Here is a 16,581-nt window from a genome sequence, read left to right on the forward strand (position 1 = left end):
AATGCAAATGCAAATTAAGAATGTCAGCTCCGTACCCTAAAATAAGATTTCAAAACCATTTCGCGTTTCACAGTGGTTCGGTGACAACTCGAAGACTTGCAGTTGTCTCTCGTGATGAGAGACAGGCAGAGCTCCCAGCTCATACTCGGATCTGAGCGCCAGTGAATGCTTTATCCCAAAACTTTATAATATATGTGTTATTTGTACTGCTTTTCAACTTCAAAGAGCTTGAGAAATACTAATGCAACTTCACAAATGCTTCTGTTGTCGCTGCCACTCTACTGATGGGGAAATGGAGAGATGCCGGGTCGGGCTGGGGGCTGCTGGGGCTCGGTGCTCCCGGCCCAGGGCCATGGGCAGCCCCTCGCACCAGCGTGAAATTGCTGGGGAATTTCTTTAAAGGACTGAACAGGTCCTGACTTCCTCAAAATGGTCCAAAATCTTCTGTTCTGAGTTCTGTCTGTTGTTTGGTTTTTTTTTTTTTTTTTTTTTAGAATTGTGGACAGGTAAGTGTGGAGGGAAGGGCACTTCAGTTTCCTTTTCTCCTGCTTTTTAAATTATCAGGTGAAAAAACAGCAATGTGAAACACATACTTTTTTGTACTTGGCGGGGGGGAAATGCTGAGCAGATTCTGAAAATTGAACTGTAAAAAAACCCCCAAAACTAAAAAGCAAAACAAAAAACCAACCGACCCAAGCAAAAAACCCACCCACCTCTTGGCGCTGGGGGACCGTGGTGGTGCAAAGGGCTTGGCTGGAGGGGCTGGGGGGCCCCAGTGTCCCCCAGTGCTGCAGGCGGTGGGGCACTGGGGGGTCTGCAATGCAAGCAGCCTCCGCAGCATCCCCATCAGCCGTGCCGCGGGTGCACGGTTCTTCAAGCACACGTAAACAGCGATGCGCTTTTGTAGTGTTTTCGGGCCTGAATCTCCCGGGTGTTTCAGTCCAAATCCTCCTCTTCTTTGCAGCTGCCTTGAAGGATTTTTCCTAAAACGTAGTTTTAGATATGCATGCAGTGAGCAAAGCACGGCGTTCTTAAAAAGCCCATTCGCGAGGAACAAACGAGAGCTCCGTGCGGTAAATACCATCCAGAATTACACTGTCATTCTGGACCCAGCAGAATTTGATGGGCCAAGTGATTCATCCGTCAAAATCGTTTTCCAGAAAATCATGCTACTGGAAGATTATGCTTTTTATTAAAGGAAAATAGCACTCTTAATGTTCAGCACTTCTTGGATTTGCTATCAAAGTTCAAGCAGAACAAAAACTATTTTGCAGGGGTTTTGTGCTTAATTCAAAAAGAATGGAGCTGCAGAGTATAAATTTGTAGGAGAAAGTTTTATCCCAATGCTAGACAAAGTTGGGTTTAGGGTTTTGAGTTGTTTTTTTTTTCCTGACAAATTTTAACAGTTAATAGAATAACGTAAGGATCTCCAGCTTATTTCAGAGGGGTGAACTAGCCCTTCTTGGGGAGGTAGAGGAGTACGGCACGGATGGGAGACGCGCTTGAATTTCTCACTGTCTCTCTCTGACCAGGTGAGGTGTAAAAGCCCGATATCCCTCGTGGATCTGCTCTTTAGCCCTAGCGATACCAAATGTCTTCTCCCTAAGAAAGCTGTCTTCTCTGGGGCACGAGCTGTCTCACACCCGGGTTTCCCCCAGCTGCATCAGCCCAAGGCGTCCCCAGGCTGGCACAGAGCGGTGACACTCACCCGCGGCCCTCGCTAGTGCTGAACGCTCTTTCTGCTTTCTTTAAAAAAAAAAAAAAAAGAAAAAAGAAAAAATAAAGAAGAAACAAAGCAAGAATTACAATTGAGCATGCCTTGGTTCAGTAAGGCCTCAGTTAATGGAGTGCACATTGTATAGTGAGACCCAGACATTTTAAAAAATACAAATCATTTCAAAACACTTTTCTGGCTTTTTTTGTCATGGGTGCTGGGAACATCAGTGCTCCGGTTCTGCATCCATGCAGGTCTCCCAGGGGTTCTGGGGGAAGCGAGGCAGCGCAATCAGGAGGAGGGCGATGCCGCAGATGAAGAGCAGGACGAAGGAGGAGCAGGCACAGGCGAAGGACCAGGAGTAGCTGTACTCCATCCAGACCGTCTCCTTGCTGTCGATCATCCTTTTCACCGATTGTCTCATGACTTCAACAGAGATGATGATGCAGAGACCTGAAGGAAGATAGGAGCAGTGGGTTGAATAACCAGCTGTCAATTTTTCATCCTTAATTAACCACCTCATCTTTTTGTGTACCGGCATTGCAGTGAGATTCACAGGTGAGTCATTGACTTCAAGCGTTGAAGGAACCAATGCTCACAACTGCCGAGAGCTCTGCTATAACCCAGGCCATCCAAGCCAGTCGGTGACTTGTGTGATCTCTTAGGCAGCCTTGGATGGGAAACTCAAAGCGGTGGAGGAATAATTGCATTCCCTAGGGAGCTCTTCCAAAGGTTGAGTCAGTTTTTTATTGAGGTAAGAATTTGCACCTTTGTCTTTCAGTCATTGTGGCACGCCAAGGTATTATTAGCTCACGTAAGAACGCAGTCTTCGTGGTTTTGGGAGACAGCTGTGTATTTTGGGCCTGGATCAGCTGTTTCCTTGGTTTGGGTCGTAACAAATGAGATGGAATAGTCTATAGCCTTGGTTTACACTGTGGCCAGCACTGAATATGCTAGAAATGCCCCTTCGAAAGGTAGTTGGAGAAAACACAGCGAAGCTGCTGGGGACATTTTCAGAGCTCCTCAGCTGGAGCACCACATGGGGACTTGTAGCCTGACTGTTAAGGAAGAAAATGCCACTTTCAGGGCATTTTTAGAAGTGTCTCCATCCTCCCGGGATCTATCTAAGATTCTCTGCGTTGTCCTGTGAACTGCGTGCAGGTACGTGAGCAGCGAGCCTCCTACCTGCGAAGGTGTAGAACATGGATGCTGGCTTCAGCAGATAATCCCTCTTCTTCCTGAAGGATAAGAGGACGCAGATTGTTCCGATGATTGCAAAGCCAACGCTGAAGATGGCAATGGCTGCAGCTGAAATGCTGTACTCTGCCAAAGCAAAACAAAACACCAAAAAAATGCAAATGTATGCAAATTTTGAGCACGCTCCCATCAGCTCTGGTGACTTTGCAGTAGGTCAGTCCGAGAAACACGTATCCTCCTGCTGCTGTGGAGAGGTGGCTCTGGTGAATTGAGTATTTCCCCCAAAGAAAAGCAGGGGCGGGTATTGGCCATGTACCTTTTGAATGAGAAGGGTATAAAAACAGAGCAAAAGGGGGAAACACCTTCTGAAAGAGCAAGTGGCACCGGTGCTGGTCTGATGAAGGTCTGGGCTGGAGCTGGTTTAGCTCTGCTGCACAGACGTTGTTGTTGAAGCCTTCCTGGGCCCACGCTCCGCTCTCACGGTAAATAGACAGCTCGAGGCTATTTTTATTCCCTGTCTGTATTGCAGAGCCCCGGCAAGGCCCCCGCGCGTGGTGCCGGTGTTCTACTGACGCAGAAACGCGGCTCTGGGCTCCGTAGGCCTCAAAATCCGGGCGGGCAGGAGGCCAGAGGTGAAGTGTTTGCATAGCACCTTTTTTTTTTTTCCCCTTTTTCCCCTGTTAGGACAATGATTTCCAGCTCTGTGAAAACCCAGCTTCTTTGGGGCAAAGAATTAAACCCTCCATAAAATGTCCTGGTTTTCGCTAAGCCAGCCAAGACGTGCGCCGGACGCTTCCCCCCGCCGAGGCACACGTCAGTGCCCGAATGGAGGGGAAGAATTGCTAATTGAATAATTCAGGCCTTCATTTACATATTGCATTCGTTTTCAGATTAGTTTAATATTTAACACGTGTAGCCATGCGTGAACATCACAGTGCCTGATGATATTTGCCTTTCAAGCCATTAAAAAAAAATATCTCCCAGGCAAAATCATGAAGAAATTTTTTTTGCCTGTTCCTAATTAGCTCCCATCAAATCATAGCTATTTCTGCAAAAGGGAGCAGCGGATCCCTCTTTGTTCTCACTGCTTTTCATACCACTCTTTTATTATAATTTCCTTAATGTTTCTCTTTACTATGTGCTGGAACCGCCTGAAAGAGTTTGTTTCAATGTAAAATTTTTTGCTGGGGCTTAAGCTTTTTCTTTTGCTTCAAAGAAAAGTTCTTCCTGATTTTTTTTCCGAAATGACTAAGGCGGCATCGGGCGCATTTTTAAGATTAGATGGCTGGATCTGATAGTACATAAATGAGCAGAAGCAGGTAGCTCACAGACACGCTCTTCTATCCACTTGAATTTCCCAGCCTTTCCCCTCTTAGGAAACTGCTTTTTTAGAAAACCTGTCTGCAGGGTTTTCCACCGTTATCGTTTCCACTGGAAGCAAAGCAGATTGTTTAATATGTGTAATGTAATCAGCAACTCATTTACTCCGCAGCAAAATATGTCGCATGGCAAACAAGAAAGGAATTTGTCCTTAATGAGAGGGCGAGAAAGGGAGAGGAGCACAATAGACGAGCGCTAAAAATATTTGGCTTTATCAGGGACTTATTAGAAATGTGAAATTTGTCTCCGAGAGACTGTTTACAAAATCCATGCTCTGTAAACACTGACTGTGGTGTCTTTGTAGGGTCTCTGTTCCTTCCTTCCATTGATCGCTCTGTTTTTTGCATGATTTCATATAAAATCAATATGAAGCATAAAAATTCCTAATGGTCTTCACAGAGTCTCTGTACTTCTTTTCAGGGTCAAGACTCTGCTTGGGGTACGATTTATTCATTTAGATTTTATTAATGCCTTCTCCCTTCGACGGCAAAGGCTCGGAGTGTCACGGATAGTGCCAACGTTGTAAACTCATTTTTATGCTGAAAAGAATTTTTGCAGTTTTCTTATGTATTGGCATTGTTATATATTTGTGGGACAACTTTGAATAAAATCACACTTATGGGTGTGATCATATGTAAAAATTATTCTTCCCAGGAAGGTGGCATTTGACCTTGTTCAAAGCATTTTTTCTTTACATTTTTCTCAGCTGGTGGTATCTGATAGAAATTCCCGTACGCCTTTCAGCGGAACCAGGACTGAACCCTCCTCATTTTGGGAACCCCTTTACTTTAGTCCTTGTGTTCACCTCAGTTAGGAAAATGTTTTTCAGGATAATTCTTACCTTTCTGGGTGGTTACTTCAAATATCTCCGAGCTCTGCCCTGGTGTGAAGTGCTTGAAGTAGGAGCAGTTGTGTTCTGAAAGAGGGAAGGAAATACAGTGTGCTTGGAAATCTCTGGTACTATGTAGTAAAACTGAATTTGCTTTTTATTGATGTATCAGACTTGCAATGTTTTTAAGGTACCCCATCCTTGGTGGCCCAGAGAACCTGGAGTTGGCTCTGTTTTATCTGGGAGCAGATGAGTGGTGCACACACGCCAGGCCACCGGCTCCAGCGTGGACAAGGCTGAAGCCCCCCCGATACCTTTTGTCGGTGGCTCCCTCCCAGAGCTTTTCACACTGATTGCTCATCTATTTAAAAAGTGAATTACAAATAATTTTTCTCATTCTGTCTTTGGCCACCCCATGCTCCCGCCTCTCTGTGTAGCTGCGTTTCCTGGTGATGGGACCTGCTGTGCCCGCAGCTGAGCTGGCATCTCGGCTCACCTTCCCGCGGCCAACCCGCTCCGTAGTGGCATCACCCCACCGGCTGTAGGAGGGTCACCGCTCCTGTGGTGAGCCTGGACTCCAAAAAGGCAGGATGGAGTGTCCTCATCCACCTTCTCCCTCCCGGCTCATCCCTCCTTCCCTGTGCAGACCCCCGTGCCGCAGCAGCTGGCAGGGGGGAGCAGCCCAGGGGGGGTTGCTGCATGGCAGGGGGGGTCACCGCACTATGGGGGTCCCAGAGATGAGGCTGGTACAATGCAGCAAAGCACACGGTGCTTTACTACAACAGGGACACTACGGGCTTTTGTTTTGGCCGCCAGTAAAAAGACAAAAGCTGCCTGATGCCGCAAGCGGTTGTCCAGGGAAGGGAAGGCTGATCAAAGCCCTGCGAGCTGAGGGCACAGAGGCTCCTGTGCCACCTGGCTTTGCCGAAGCTCACTGCCATCAGAGCGGTCTACTAAGCTAATTTGATAAGACAGCAGAGTTAGATAACGGGAACTTTATGGAGTTCCTCTAGCTGGACTTGACGTGAGCACGCTGCCAGGTACGTGGGGTATTTATAGAGGGGTTATGGAGTGAACTGGGAGGAGGGAAGTTGGCAGCTGTGTCTCTCAGTGGCCACGATATTGCTTCATGCTCAGCCTGGCGAGAGCCAGCCAGCGAAGAGGTGTCGATGGACACCCAGGCCTTTCAGCCCCAGCGGGATGGGGAAGGGTCTGGTGAGGACCTGCTGACTCGAAGCTTTGGCAGCAGCAGGGTTAGGCTGGAGGCTGTTCTCGCTATTTATAACTGATTTAATTGAAGGTTTGCCGGGGCGCGGAGCCGGGAGAACAGTTGGTCGCCAGGAATTTGGCTGGAAGGGTGCAATCGCGGAGATGCGCTGAGTGGCGCCAGCTCTGATTGCACTATTCTGCTGAGCTGCTGGAGAGGACCCGCTCCGTGCCTGCCCCATCGCCCCTCCTGTGCCCCGGGATGGGATCCCATCGGGCCGGGAAATGGGGCCAAGGTGGCATGAAACACAGACAGCGCCTGCAGTGAGGGGCCACTTGGGTAACACCAGCAGCTCTTGTTAGCATCAGTTTCCAGGAGATGCTGGGAGAGGGTCTGGGAGGACATTCTGGTCCTCTCTGACACCCAGGCTGGGACGGGCTGCTCCAGCACAGACCACGGCCATGGGGCAGAGCCTGAGCCAGGGCCAGGTGCAGGACACGGGAGCACATACTGCATTTAGGCAGTTATTTACAGCATTAATTTCTAGCGGCAAGAAGGCACCAGCGTACTGTATGTTACCTGTTGCTGCTTCTTGTTTTTTTCTGTCATGTGAATGGCAGATTTTGGAGTTACTGATTCAAGGAGGATTTATGTTCTCTCTCCCAGGAGATAGGCAACTGTAAAGCAGCATTTTTGGGCCCATTAGTGGAAGATTCCTTCGAGACGCTCTTATCTACTTAATTTTATAAGCTGACTTTTATTTCATCTGCAGCTTCTCCTTGCTGGAGACTAGGTTAACGTTCAGCTCTGGCATCTCCTGACCCGTTCTTTATTATCCCTGCAAACGACTGGAGGAAACATATTTGAACTCAGACCTCTATGACTGAAATTGCAGATTTGGAGCCCCAGAGCGGAGGCTGTGTGCCTCTGCCAGGCACCGAGTGGTGGCTGAGGCTGAGCGTCCAGTCTGGGGATACTTTGGCTCCTGTGCTAAAGGGGAGGGAGGTGGGATGGAAGTGGAACACTTCGTCTTAGGTTGTTTGGTTTGGCTTTTAATTAATTCTCCAAGGCTGAACTGGAAGGAGTCCCCAGGCGTGCTGACTGCGCAAAGCCCAAGGTGAAGCCACCCAGACGTGGTGTGATGGAGGACACGGCACAGCTCTGTGTCCGTTGCAGGTGAACCAAACCAGCCCGGTCCACCCTCCAGTCGGTGAAGGCTCCGCAGAGGGGGAGCACACAAAAGCTTGTTTTAGAGATGGACTTGTCCGCAGGAAAAGGAGCCGCCTCCGCGTCTTGTGGCTTACAGCAAAGCTCTGCCAAGGTGCGATGAATGAGGTTATGGCAGAAGCGTGTTAGCTCTAGGGGAGGTGTTTTTGGAAAATGTATTTATTGTGAGGAAATATAACTAGATTGCTTTTGGTGAAATAATATATTGCTTTCAGTTTAAAGACGTTTCGGTGCTCTGCTGAGCTGGGAGTATCTGTTTCAACAGGGCTCCCTGTTATTGGAGACAACTGAGGCACTTCAATGCCTCTCTGGTGCCACCATGAATAAGAGAAAAGCCCATTTGTGTCACGCCACATTTACATAATGGATAGGATTTAAAATGGGTTTTATAATGGATGAAAACTGTGTGGCAATCTTTGTCTCTCTCCACCCCTAATTGCATTATCTCTGCCGTGAGGTCACCTCAGTTTGCTGACGGGAACAACCCGGGGGCTCTGTGGACATTAAGGCTCGCCTGAAGTTCAGGGTTGTACCGTGCGGTTTATCACCCAGTGTCCTCCCCTTCCAGGTCACCCACCCTTACTGCCCTCCTGGGCCCTTCCCCTCCGATCCACCATTCCTGGGTGATGGCTGTGCAGGGGCAAATGGGCCAGTTCATCTTTCCTCTGCTCGTGTAGAACCAACCTCTCCTGCTGCTCGTCGCCACGGGGCTGGGTGGCAGCTACCACAGCCGTGGGACGCGGTCAAAATGCAATCGCATTGAGCTGTGGATAAAACTTGGGGGTCTGCAATATGGAGACTTCATGGGGGAAGAAAGGGCAGAGAGGCCACAAGGTGTTTGGGACACGCGGAGTTTCAGGTGGCAGCTGTCACCCATGAGCATTGGAGTGGGAAGGGGCTGGAGCCCACCTTGCTCTTGAACCTGAGACAGACACCAGCATGTGGGGGTTTGTGTCAGGCTGGATGGTTTGAAAAATTTTGATTTTAATCTGAGGCTTCTGCTTGTGTCGGGTTTGGGGGACAGGTCCTGCTGCTGTGACTAGGGGAGGTGTTAAGGTGAGGACTGAGCAGTGGAGGGGGCCAGGCCTTGGGCCAACAAGCCAGGGGAAGGCCTTCGGCACACACTGAGTTTTGGAGATGGTAAATCCAAATAGTTTAAATTCATTAATTTCAATAGCGGTCTTGCAGAGCGAGTCTCTCAGGTAGACCCAGGGAAGGAGACAGCCCTGCTGATAACCCATTCGCTCCAGCACTTTTCCTCTCCAGTTGCCTGAACTCAGGTTCCCATATTTACAAGGACCTATTTAAGCTGCTGGCCGGACAGGCAGGCGGCAGAGCACCCTCGCGGCCGCTGCCCCGCGTGCCGGCACACGAGAGCCCACCCTGTAGGGCAGCACCTGCCCTGCGGTTACTGGCAGGGGGGGTGAACTCAGTTTACAGCCGGTATAATCCCCCCGCTGCCCACTGCCCACCGTTAAAAATGTCTCAGTATTAATCTGAATTTGCCCGGTTTTAACAGCCATCTCCCTGATCTTTCTATTTCTTACAGCAGGATGCTGAACCCCTTCCAACTTGTCAGCATCCTCGGAAGAGCGCTGTAAAATTTTAAAGCTCTGCCTAAATCACAGCCCTGCTTTGTGGAACGCAAGCCAAGCCATCCTCCCCATTTTGCACCGTGCTGAGCTCAAAACCCAATAAATAATGTTAATCGTGCCATCCATTTCCTCCTCAGGGAGTGACTGGTAAATGGTTATTAATGCAGTGATAAATTCTTATGTTTCTTTTCCAGTCCTGGCAGTAACGTCTGGTTACGTCTCGTGATTTTCAGGAAAACCGGTGCCCACACCTGCTCTTTTACTGCACGTCTGTTCATTCACGGCTTCCTGACGGCTGCAGGTTTCACAACCCCGGTGTTTCCCTGCCGACATCTCTTCCCAGAAGTGTGAAATCAATCTAACGCGAGCCATGCGGGCGCAGCATCGTTTAGCAGCCCAGAGCCGCGGGGGCTGCGCTTTCCCCCTCCTCCCCTAGCTGTCTTCCTGCTGTCGGTCAAGCGGGGATTAAAATATTTATATTATAATTGAGGTGCCGATTTCGCCCTTTGAAACCTCGGATGCTGATTACGGCACAGGATGTCATCCAAATTCCCAAATATCTTCAAAAAACTGGAAAACCGCCTCCGGAGTGAGGTGGGTGGCTCAGCCCCTCCGTCGTCGCCGGGTCGTTCGCTGTGCCCGGCGGGACGGCAGCGCTGGGACGTGATTCACTGCCCGGGCAAGCACATGCTGATGTCTGTCAAAGACAGTAGTTGCTTTCGTGCTGCCCCATCTGCGAATCTGCTTTCTGCAGACAGCTGGATATTTATGAGTTTTATATTTACCCCGCAGTTGTGCAATTTTGGTGTTTATGCACCAATTTCTATTGTTTTTTCCTTTTGTGGGAGTTTTCCTCCGCATGCGAGGAAAGGCGTACAGTGAGGAATATGTTTCTAGGCACGTAAGTACCTTCGCGAGAGACATTAAGCATATGGATGACACACTCCCAAATTTGGTTAGAGGCAGATCTCAACGCCGAGGCTGAGCTCCTCTCCTCAGCACATGCAATTTGGCCAAAGAGCTAAAGAATTGCAGTAATACAGGGAGTACACAGTAAGCCCAGGCAGCAAGATTTTTCACAGGAAATTTTCAAAGATGTGCTAACATATATATTTCATTTCAAGCGGCGAGTCTAACATGAAGGCAATCCTGTTATTTCTGTTCTGGAAAGCATCCAGTACCCCGTGAGCCGTCTAAAAAAGCAGCGTAGCTCGGTCACGGATGGAGTGTATTAGTGCATGCAGCGCGAATGTTGCTGACTTTGCAATCAGCAAAAACATAATGAGCTCCTTTTACCATGGGAATGTAACGTTCTTCCCGGAAAGCAGCCGTGCCCGCTCCCCCGCCGCCCTCCCTATCCATCGCGCCGGAGGAGCCCGTGATGGAGGCGTGTGTGGGACCAGGCTGCCTCCGCCGAGAGGTGAGGAGGGTCAGTAAGTCATTGAGGAATTGCTTCGAACTCGGTTTATGACTTGTTTTTGGAAGCTGGCAAAACATACTGCAGGTCCCTGTTCCTCCTTGCCCTGAGGAACTGTTCTTAGGGAAATAGCTTGGAGATAACCTAATGCCAGCCGCGAAAAGGCTGTTCCTTTGTAGCCATATGGATCTGGAAATCCTAAAGATCCAGCTACGTATGGTGGACCCATAAATCCCCTTTCTTGCCTGCCGCCGTCAGTGTGCCTGGGTGCTGCGGGACCCTTGGCTGATATCAGCAAAATTTCCTCCATCCCAATTCCCCTCGGTGGTTTCCACCGTTGCCCGATCCTCCTCCCCTTCTCCCCGCTGCTGCTGTTGCTGCACAGGACACTCAAATATGGTCACAAACCGACAGGCAAGGCAGCAGAGCGTGCGCTGACGGCGAGAGGGATGAGAACGGGGTGTGTTTGCAGACCAACATGAAGCCAGCCCCACGCAGCCCCATGCCGAATTAAGGGCCATGGGAACACGGACCCAATTTTCCTTCTGCCACATCCTGCAACCTCCTAAGCAAAGCCCGGCATGACCGCCTGGTGCTTCCTCCCATGAGTTGGTGAGTGGTCACCTACCTCCTGGCAGGGTAATCGGCCCACAGCCCTTCTCTTTGGGGCCTTGCTCCTGCATAAAAATCCGCTTTGTACAGAGTCGCCATAGCCCGAAATGAGCCGCTTCGCAGGTGGCGTTATATTCCTCCACTTTGGGGCTCAGCACGGCCCAGTGGTCAGTCACTACGGCAGCAAACAGGAGGGAGACGCCAACCAGGATCACGGAGAACGTCAGCCGGACCTTCAGGGGTTTGTTCTCGTCCATCCTGCTCCGGCCCGGTGCTCCTGGCGGAGCGCAGCGGGTGATTCGCGAGGTCTCCCGGAATCCTGGCGCATCTGAGCGTTTGGAAATGTCAGCCCCGCGCTGCCCGGGAGAGCGGGGCGGCCGAGACAGCTGCTGGGCTGTGTCAGCCGGCGCAGCGAGGAGGCTATTAATGCACGTAACGAGAGCAGCGCCCGGAGGAGCTCAGCTTTCCGCCCCGTCCCGCCGGGTTTGTTTTGGATTCCCACGAGCCGACCGGGCGGGCGGGCGCTCAGAGCCACTACGGCCGCCGTCCGAGGGTTGTAATCTCTTGACTTGCGGCATGCCCAGAAATAGGCATTAATAGGACGATTAACTTTTCAGCGAGGTTATAAAAACATCTGTGTTTATAATAGCGTTGGGCCTGAGTTCAGCGTTATCCTAAACAGTTTAATGGCCCCGGAGCCTGCACGCCCACGCCTTCAGCTGGCGGCAGCTTCTGCAAGGAGTCCCGACCTGGGCTTCCCTCCGGAGCGAGCGCTGCGGCGTAAAGGAAGTGGCAAAGGAGCAGACATTGTTTATTTTTATTATAATTATTTTTAACTAGCCTGACGCATTCTGAGTAATCTTTTTTCTAATACAAAACCTCTCAAGTGCTCGCTCGCTTTCCCATCGCCCAGGTTTTCCCTGTTGTGTGTAGTAACTCCAGCGGCCGCCCAGCACATCCTTTCCTTCCTTCGGAAGTGACTTCTGTCGCCCTGAACCCAGATTGCCAGGGCTGGGGGCAACCTCTCTTGTTCCCTTTGGTATTTCAGCTGATCGTAAAGCTAATTTGATGATAATGTCAATGCAGAGGCCACTACGGAGGTGACATTACAATTGCAATGCCAAACTGAGGAGGGTGATAGCACCTGAATGTCAGAAGAATGGTTAAAAAAATGCCAGCGGAAAGCTGCAAATATCCTGTTATCATGTCGAGATAATGTCAAAGATACTCCAGGCCTGTTTTATGGACACCCAAATTTGATGTCAAAAGAAAGGTGCAGAGGGTTCAGCTTAAATTAATGATGACAGTCTGGAGCAAGGAGTTAAGGTTAAACAGGACTGTGGGAAAGGGAGAGAAAATGAAGAATAAGTTAAAAAATATTGACCCTAAATAACTGCAATTGAAATATGACTTAAAGGTGTTAACATTGCTTTGCTTGATGTGCTACAGGGCTGGCTTACGCACCTCTGGGAAGCGGGGTGACATGTCTGAACCCGGTACGGCCTCTGGTGCCCCGGTCCTGCCGGGGAGGTGGGAGCTGTGGGAAGGAGCCAAGGTACGTGGTGCAAAATCAGAGGGGAAGGGGATGGGAGAGGGCCCTGGGGATGTGGGGCAAGGCAGGGACCAGGGACCGCGGGCACGTCTGTAGGAAGATGCTCACAGCCCCGCATAGGACTGCGATGTGCCAGGTTGGGGCTGGGAGAAATATCAGAGGCTTAAATTTAAACCGGAACCCAGAGTTCTCATGAAAGTGGAAAAGCCTAAAGGGAACAGACCTTAAACCAGAAAAGGAAGGCATTAAAAATGTAATGCCTTTTCTTTTGAAGTAGTTTCTTGTTAAATTTCACTAGACATCAGTCGATCTTAGGAACTGCATCCTGACTTTGCTTCCCTGATGCTACAAACTCCACGGGTCCTCCGCAAGTTGTGTAAGAAAGTGAATGTGTTTGCAAATGTGGGCACAAAGCGAGGTTCTGGTTGCTGAGGAAGCAAGTGCTAATGATCATGCTTTAGACTAATTGCAACCTACAAGGACTGCAGGGGTGGGAAAACTCATTAATTTTTTTGTTGGTGTTGGTCTTTGTGTCTCTTCCAGTATTGGCAAGAAACACGCTGTTTATTCTCATTTAGGTCCTCTGATCTGGGTTCCTCAGGGTTTGGTTTTGTTTGGAGTTTCCTAATAATACCCAGGAAACAACCAAAGTGAAATCAGAAGGGAAATATTCATCCTTCCCTCCCCTCCCCTGCAGAGCGGAGCTGGGCGTGTGAACGAGCTCCGATGAGCTTCAACGTGAGTGGCAGCGGCTTCCCCGGAGACTGAACGCTCACATTACTGCCGTTGAGGTGAAACGTTGTCCCCAGCCCAAAAAAAGTGACCTAGAGCCACCGGTCCCTGGGAAAGAAGCTGTTTTGTGGAGTTGTTGCTCCCCATGGGCCCTGTGGGTTTGCCGTGTGAGATGATGTAGGTGCATCCCATGGGCACTGCTGGGGGCTTCTCCCAGCATGGCCTCGGTGTGTGTCTGGGGACTGTCGGCAGTGATTCAGTGATCATAGATTCACAGAATGGTTTGGGTGGGAAGGGACCTTAAAGACCCCCAGTGCCACCCCCTGCCCTGGGCAGGGACACCTCCCACCAGCCCAGGTTGCTCCAAGCCCCGTCCAACCTGGCCTTGAACCCCTCCAGGGATGGGGCAGCCACAGCTTCTCTGGGCACCCTGGGCCAGGGGCTCACCCCCCTCACAGCAAACAATTTCTTCCTAATATCTAATCTAGATCTCCTCTCCTTCAGTTTAAAACCATTACCTCCGTCCTGTCATTACACTCCCTGATCCAGAGCCCCTCCCCAGCTTTCCTGTAGGCCCCCTTTAGGGACTGGAAGGGGCTCGAAGGTCTCCCTGGAGCCTTTTCTCCAGGCTGAACAACCCCAGCTCTCTCAGCCTGTCTTCACAGGAGAGGGGCTCCAGCCCTTTGACCATCTTCATGGTCTCCGCTGGCCCTGCTCCAGCAGCTCCATGTCCTTCTTGTGCTGAGGGCTCCAGAGCTGGACGCAGTACTGCAGGGGGCGTCTCACCAGAGCAGAGTAGAGGGGTAGAATCACTTCCCTCGACCTGCTGGCCAGGTCAGTCCCTTGATCTCCACTTGCAGCCCCTGCCACCACCCTGGTGAGAGCCAAAAGGCTCCTCTGCCCATGGGCTGAGCCTCTGTCCCCAACCTGGAACTCCTGTCCCAGCATGGATGAGACGTTGCCCTCCCTGGGGGGGGTGGGCTCCGTGGGCCAGGTGGGCATCTGACATGCGGAAGAAAAACTGATTTGTGGAGGAGCAATGGGCTAAGGGAAACCCCCAAAATATTCTGCACATCCAGAAGACCACGATGCCTAATCCTCTAGGAATGGTTCCTGCAGTGTCCCTGTGTCAGCTGGCAAGAATTCACATTTAAAAATCAATATCACATGAAATATAAACAGACTATTAATGAGGACCTGTAGGGAAGCAGGGAGGGCTGTAATTAGTTGCACTTTAGCAGCAGTGAGTGAGAGACACAATTATGTTTCTCTACTGGAGAAAATGCTGAAGGAGGTGTCTCAAGACCAACTATTGCCTTACTTGTTCCCCAGCAGAGGTGTTGAGGTGTTGGCTCGGCTCCGCTCCCCAGCACTTGCACTTTTCTGTATTTCTTCCAGACCAGCCTCAGAATTTGCCGCAACCAGATTAACCAAATTCTGCAGTTCCCTCCTTGCAGAGCGACGTTCTGCAGAAGACCTTTCCCAGGGGAGAACAACCCAGGGCGGAGGAGATGGCGCCTGGTCTGCTCCCAGCTCCAAGCAAACGGCTTTCTTCAAACGGGAGCCCCTCAGCAACACCACCGGAGCTCCTGAGCCTGCTTTGCCCCGTGCGGTGAGACCTCGGGGCACGGCCGGCTCTGCATAGCTGGTACCCGGCAGTGCCGCCAACGGCACCCTCCAAAAACTCCATAACTTTGGGGCTGAAATCCTGCCATCACTGAAGGCAAGAGCTAAAATGTGCGTGTGTTTTGGTTGGTTTTTTTAAATTTTTTTTTTAAATAGACTCCCATGGGCATGAAGCAGGAGATGTGACCCCGCACCGCCAGACACAGCCCAGCCTCTGTGCAGCCCTCGCAGCGCAGTGGGGCCGGCCGTCCCCCGCTGCCCGCACGTCTGAGCCGTGGCTCTGGTCTCTTAAAATACCGACCGGGTGTGCCGTTTCGGTAAGCGATCCCTCCAGCTCTGTTGAAGAAAGGCGGCGGCGGCTGTAAGATGAGCCGTTTCGCAGACAGGTGCAGAACACTCCTCATTCCTTTTATTTTCGGCACCTCCCATGTTCGTGAGCTTTCTCATTCCAAGGAAATGCCACACCCTCCTCACTGGACTCTTTTTCCACATTCCAAAGCCTTAAAGACTCTGTCTTTGCTTCCCCCTCAAACAACATCACTTCTTGATACATGCCTGTTCACAGCAGGGCAGCCACACGCTGCGGCTATTTACCCACAGAATTGCTCGGCTATGCGGGAAGAGCCTTTATTTATTTTAGTTCAAGGGAACCGGCTTTGGGCTTGAACTTCAAATGGCTTCGCTGCCGGGTGTCGGAGGCATTTCAAAAGATGAATCTCCTGCCTCCCTCCGGACGGGCCAATTGATCGTACGTACGGGGAGAGGCAGGCGGGTAGAGATACGCTGGCAGTCTTCATCTTTACAGACAATCTGGAGGCAAGGGAAGGTAAAGTTAGAGGAGGCATTTGAAGGAGGAATATTGTCTTTGATCCAGGGATGGTTTGGGACGTCTGGGAGCGGCGAGAGGCTGCTGAGCAGTCGGTGCCGCTCCTGCTGCTGGGGTTTCTCGGTGGTGATCAGCGCAAGGCTTCCGTGGAGCTTCGGCACGCAGGGTCGAGCTTTCTTCAGGCAAAACTGACAAGAGCAGGGAGAGGAGGATGCTCGGGAGCGCGTTCACACGAAACCTCAAAAGGTGGAGGCAAAGCACGGGCTTGGGGCTAGGACTTCAGAAGACACCGGCTTATTTGTGTTGATGGTGATTTGCAGCGCCCCTGGCCAACACACCGGCCTCAAAACGGGCACCTAAACCAGAGTGTGGCTCATACGGGCCAAGTTCAAGCTGGAGATAAGAAGGTTTTTCTTAGTTTCCTGCCCAAATGCCTGGAAATGTTGTGAAGGTATGAAGGTAGCTTATCTTGGAGATTTCGCGGTCTGCAGGGCCACAAGAATATTTTTTTTCTCTCATGTACTGGCTTCCAGTAACACCCCCGGCTGCAATCAAAATAGGTAGAAATGTGTAAAAATAAAACACAGAAATCTCAGCTCAGAGAATCGGGAAGTTAAAAATCCATATACCTTTCTCCACACAAAAGTGAATACATTTAAAACCGTTT

General features: G+C 50.6%; 1 protein-coding gene across 1 annotated transcript; it reads right to left on the reverse strand.

Moving 5' to 3' along the window:
• Positions 1 to 1,170: 1,170 nt before the first annotated feature.
• On the reverse strand, positions 1,171 to 11,644 carry CACNG1 (calcium voltage-gated channel auxiliary subunit gamma 1). Its single transcript, XM_063352063.1, has 4 exons — positions 11,195 to 11,644; positions 5,133 to 5,207; positions 2,900 to 3,037; positions 1,171 to 2,167 (listed from the first exon to the last, which is right to left on the reverse strand). Exons 1-4 carry the CDS (start codon positions 11,433 to 11,435, stop codon positions 1,941 to 1,943), a joined length of 681 nt encoding a protein of 226 aa, XP_063208133.1. The 5' UTR covers positions 11,436 to 11,644; the 3' UTR covers positions 1,171 to 1,940.
• Positions 11,645 to 16,581: the final 4,937 nt, after the last annotated feature.

The sequence above is a fragment of the Chroicocephalus ridibundus genome, chromosome 14 (assembly GCF_963924245.1).
Source record: "Chroicocephalus ridibundus chromosome 14, bChrRid1.1, whole genome shotgun sequence".
Taxonomy (NCBI): domain Eukaryota; kingdom Metazoa; phylum Chordata; class Aves; order Charadriiformes; family Laridae; genus Chroicocephalus; species Chroicocephalus ridibundus.

Bases quoted from the DNA above. Each gene is read 5' to 3' on its own strand.
- CACNG1 (XM_063352063.1), bottom strand. From the start codon at position 11,435: ATGGACGAGAACAAACCCCTGAAGGTCCGGCTGACGTTCTCCGTGATC. The intron at 3,038-5,132 runs GTAAGAATTATC...TTGCTTTGGCAG, and splicing joins TGAAGTAACCACCCAGAAAG to AGTACAGCATTTCAGCTGCA. The intron at 2,168-2,899 runs GTAGGAGGCTCG...ATCTTCCTTCAG, and splicing joins CATGTTCTACACCTTCGCAG to GTCTCTGCATCATCATCTCT.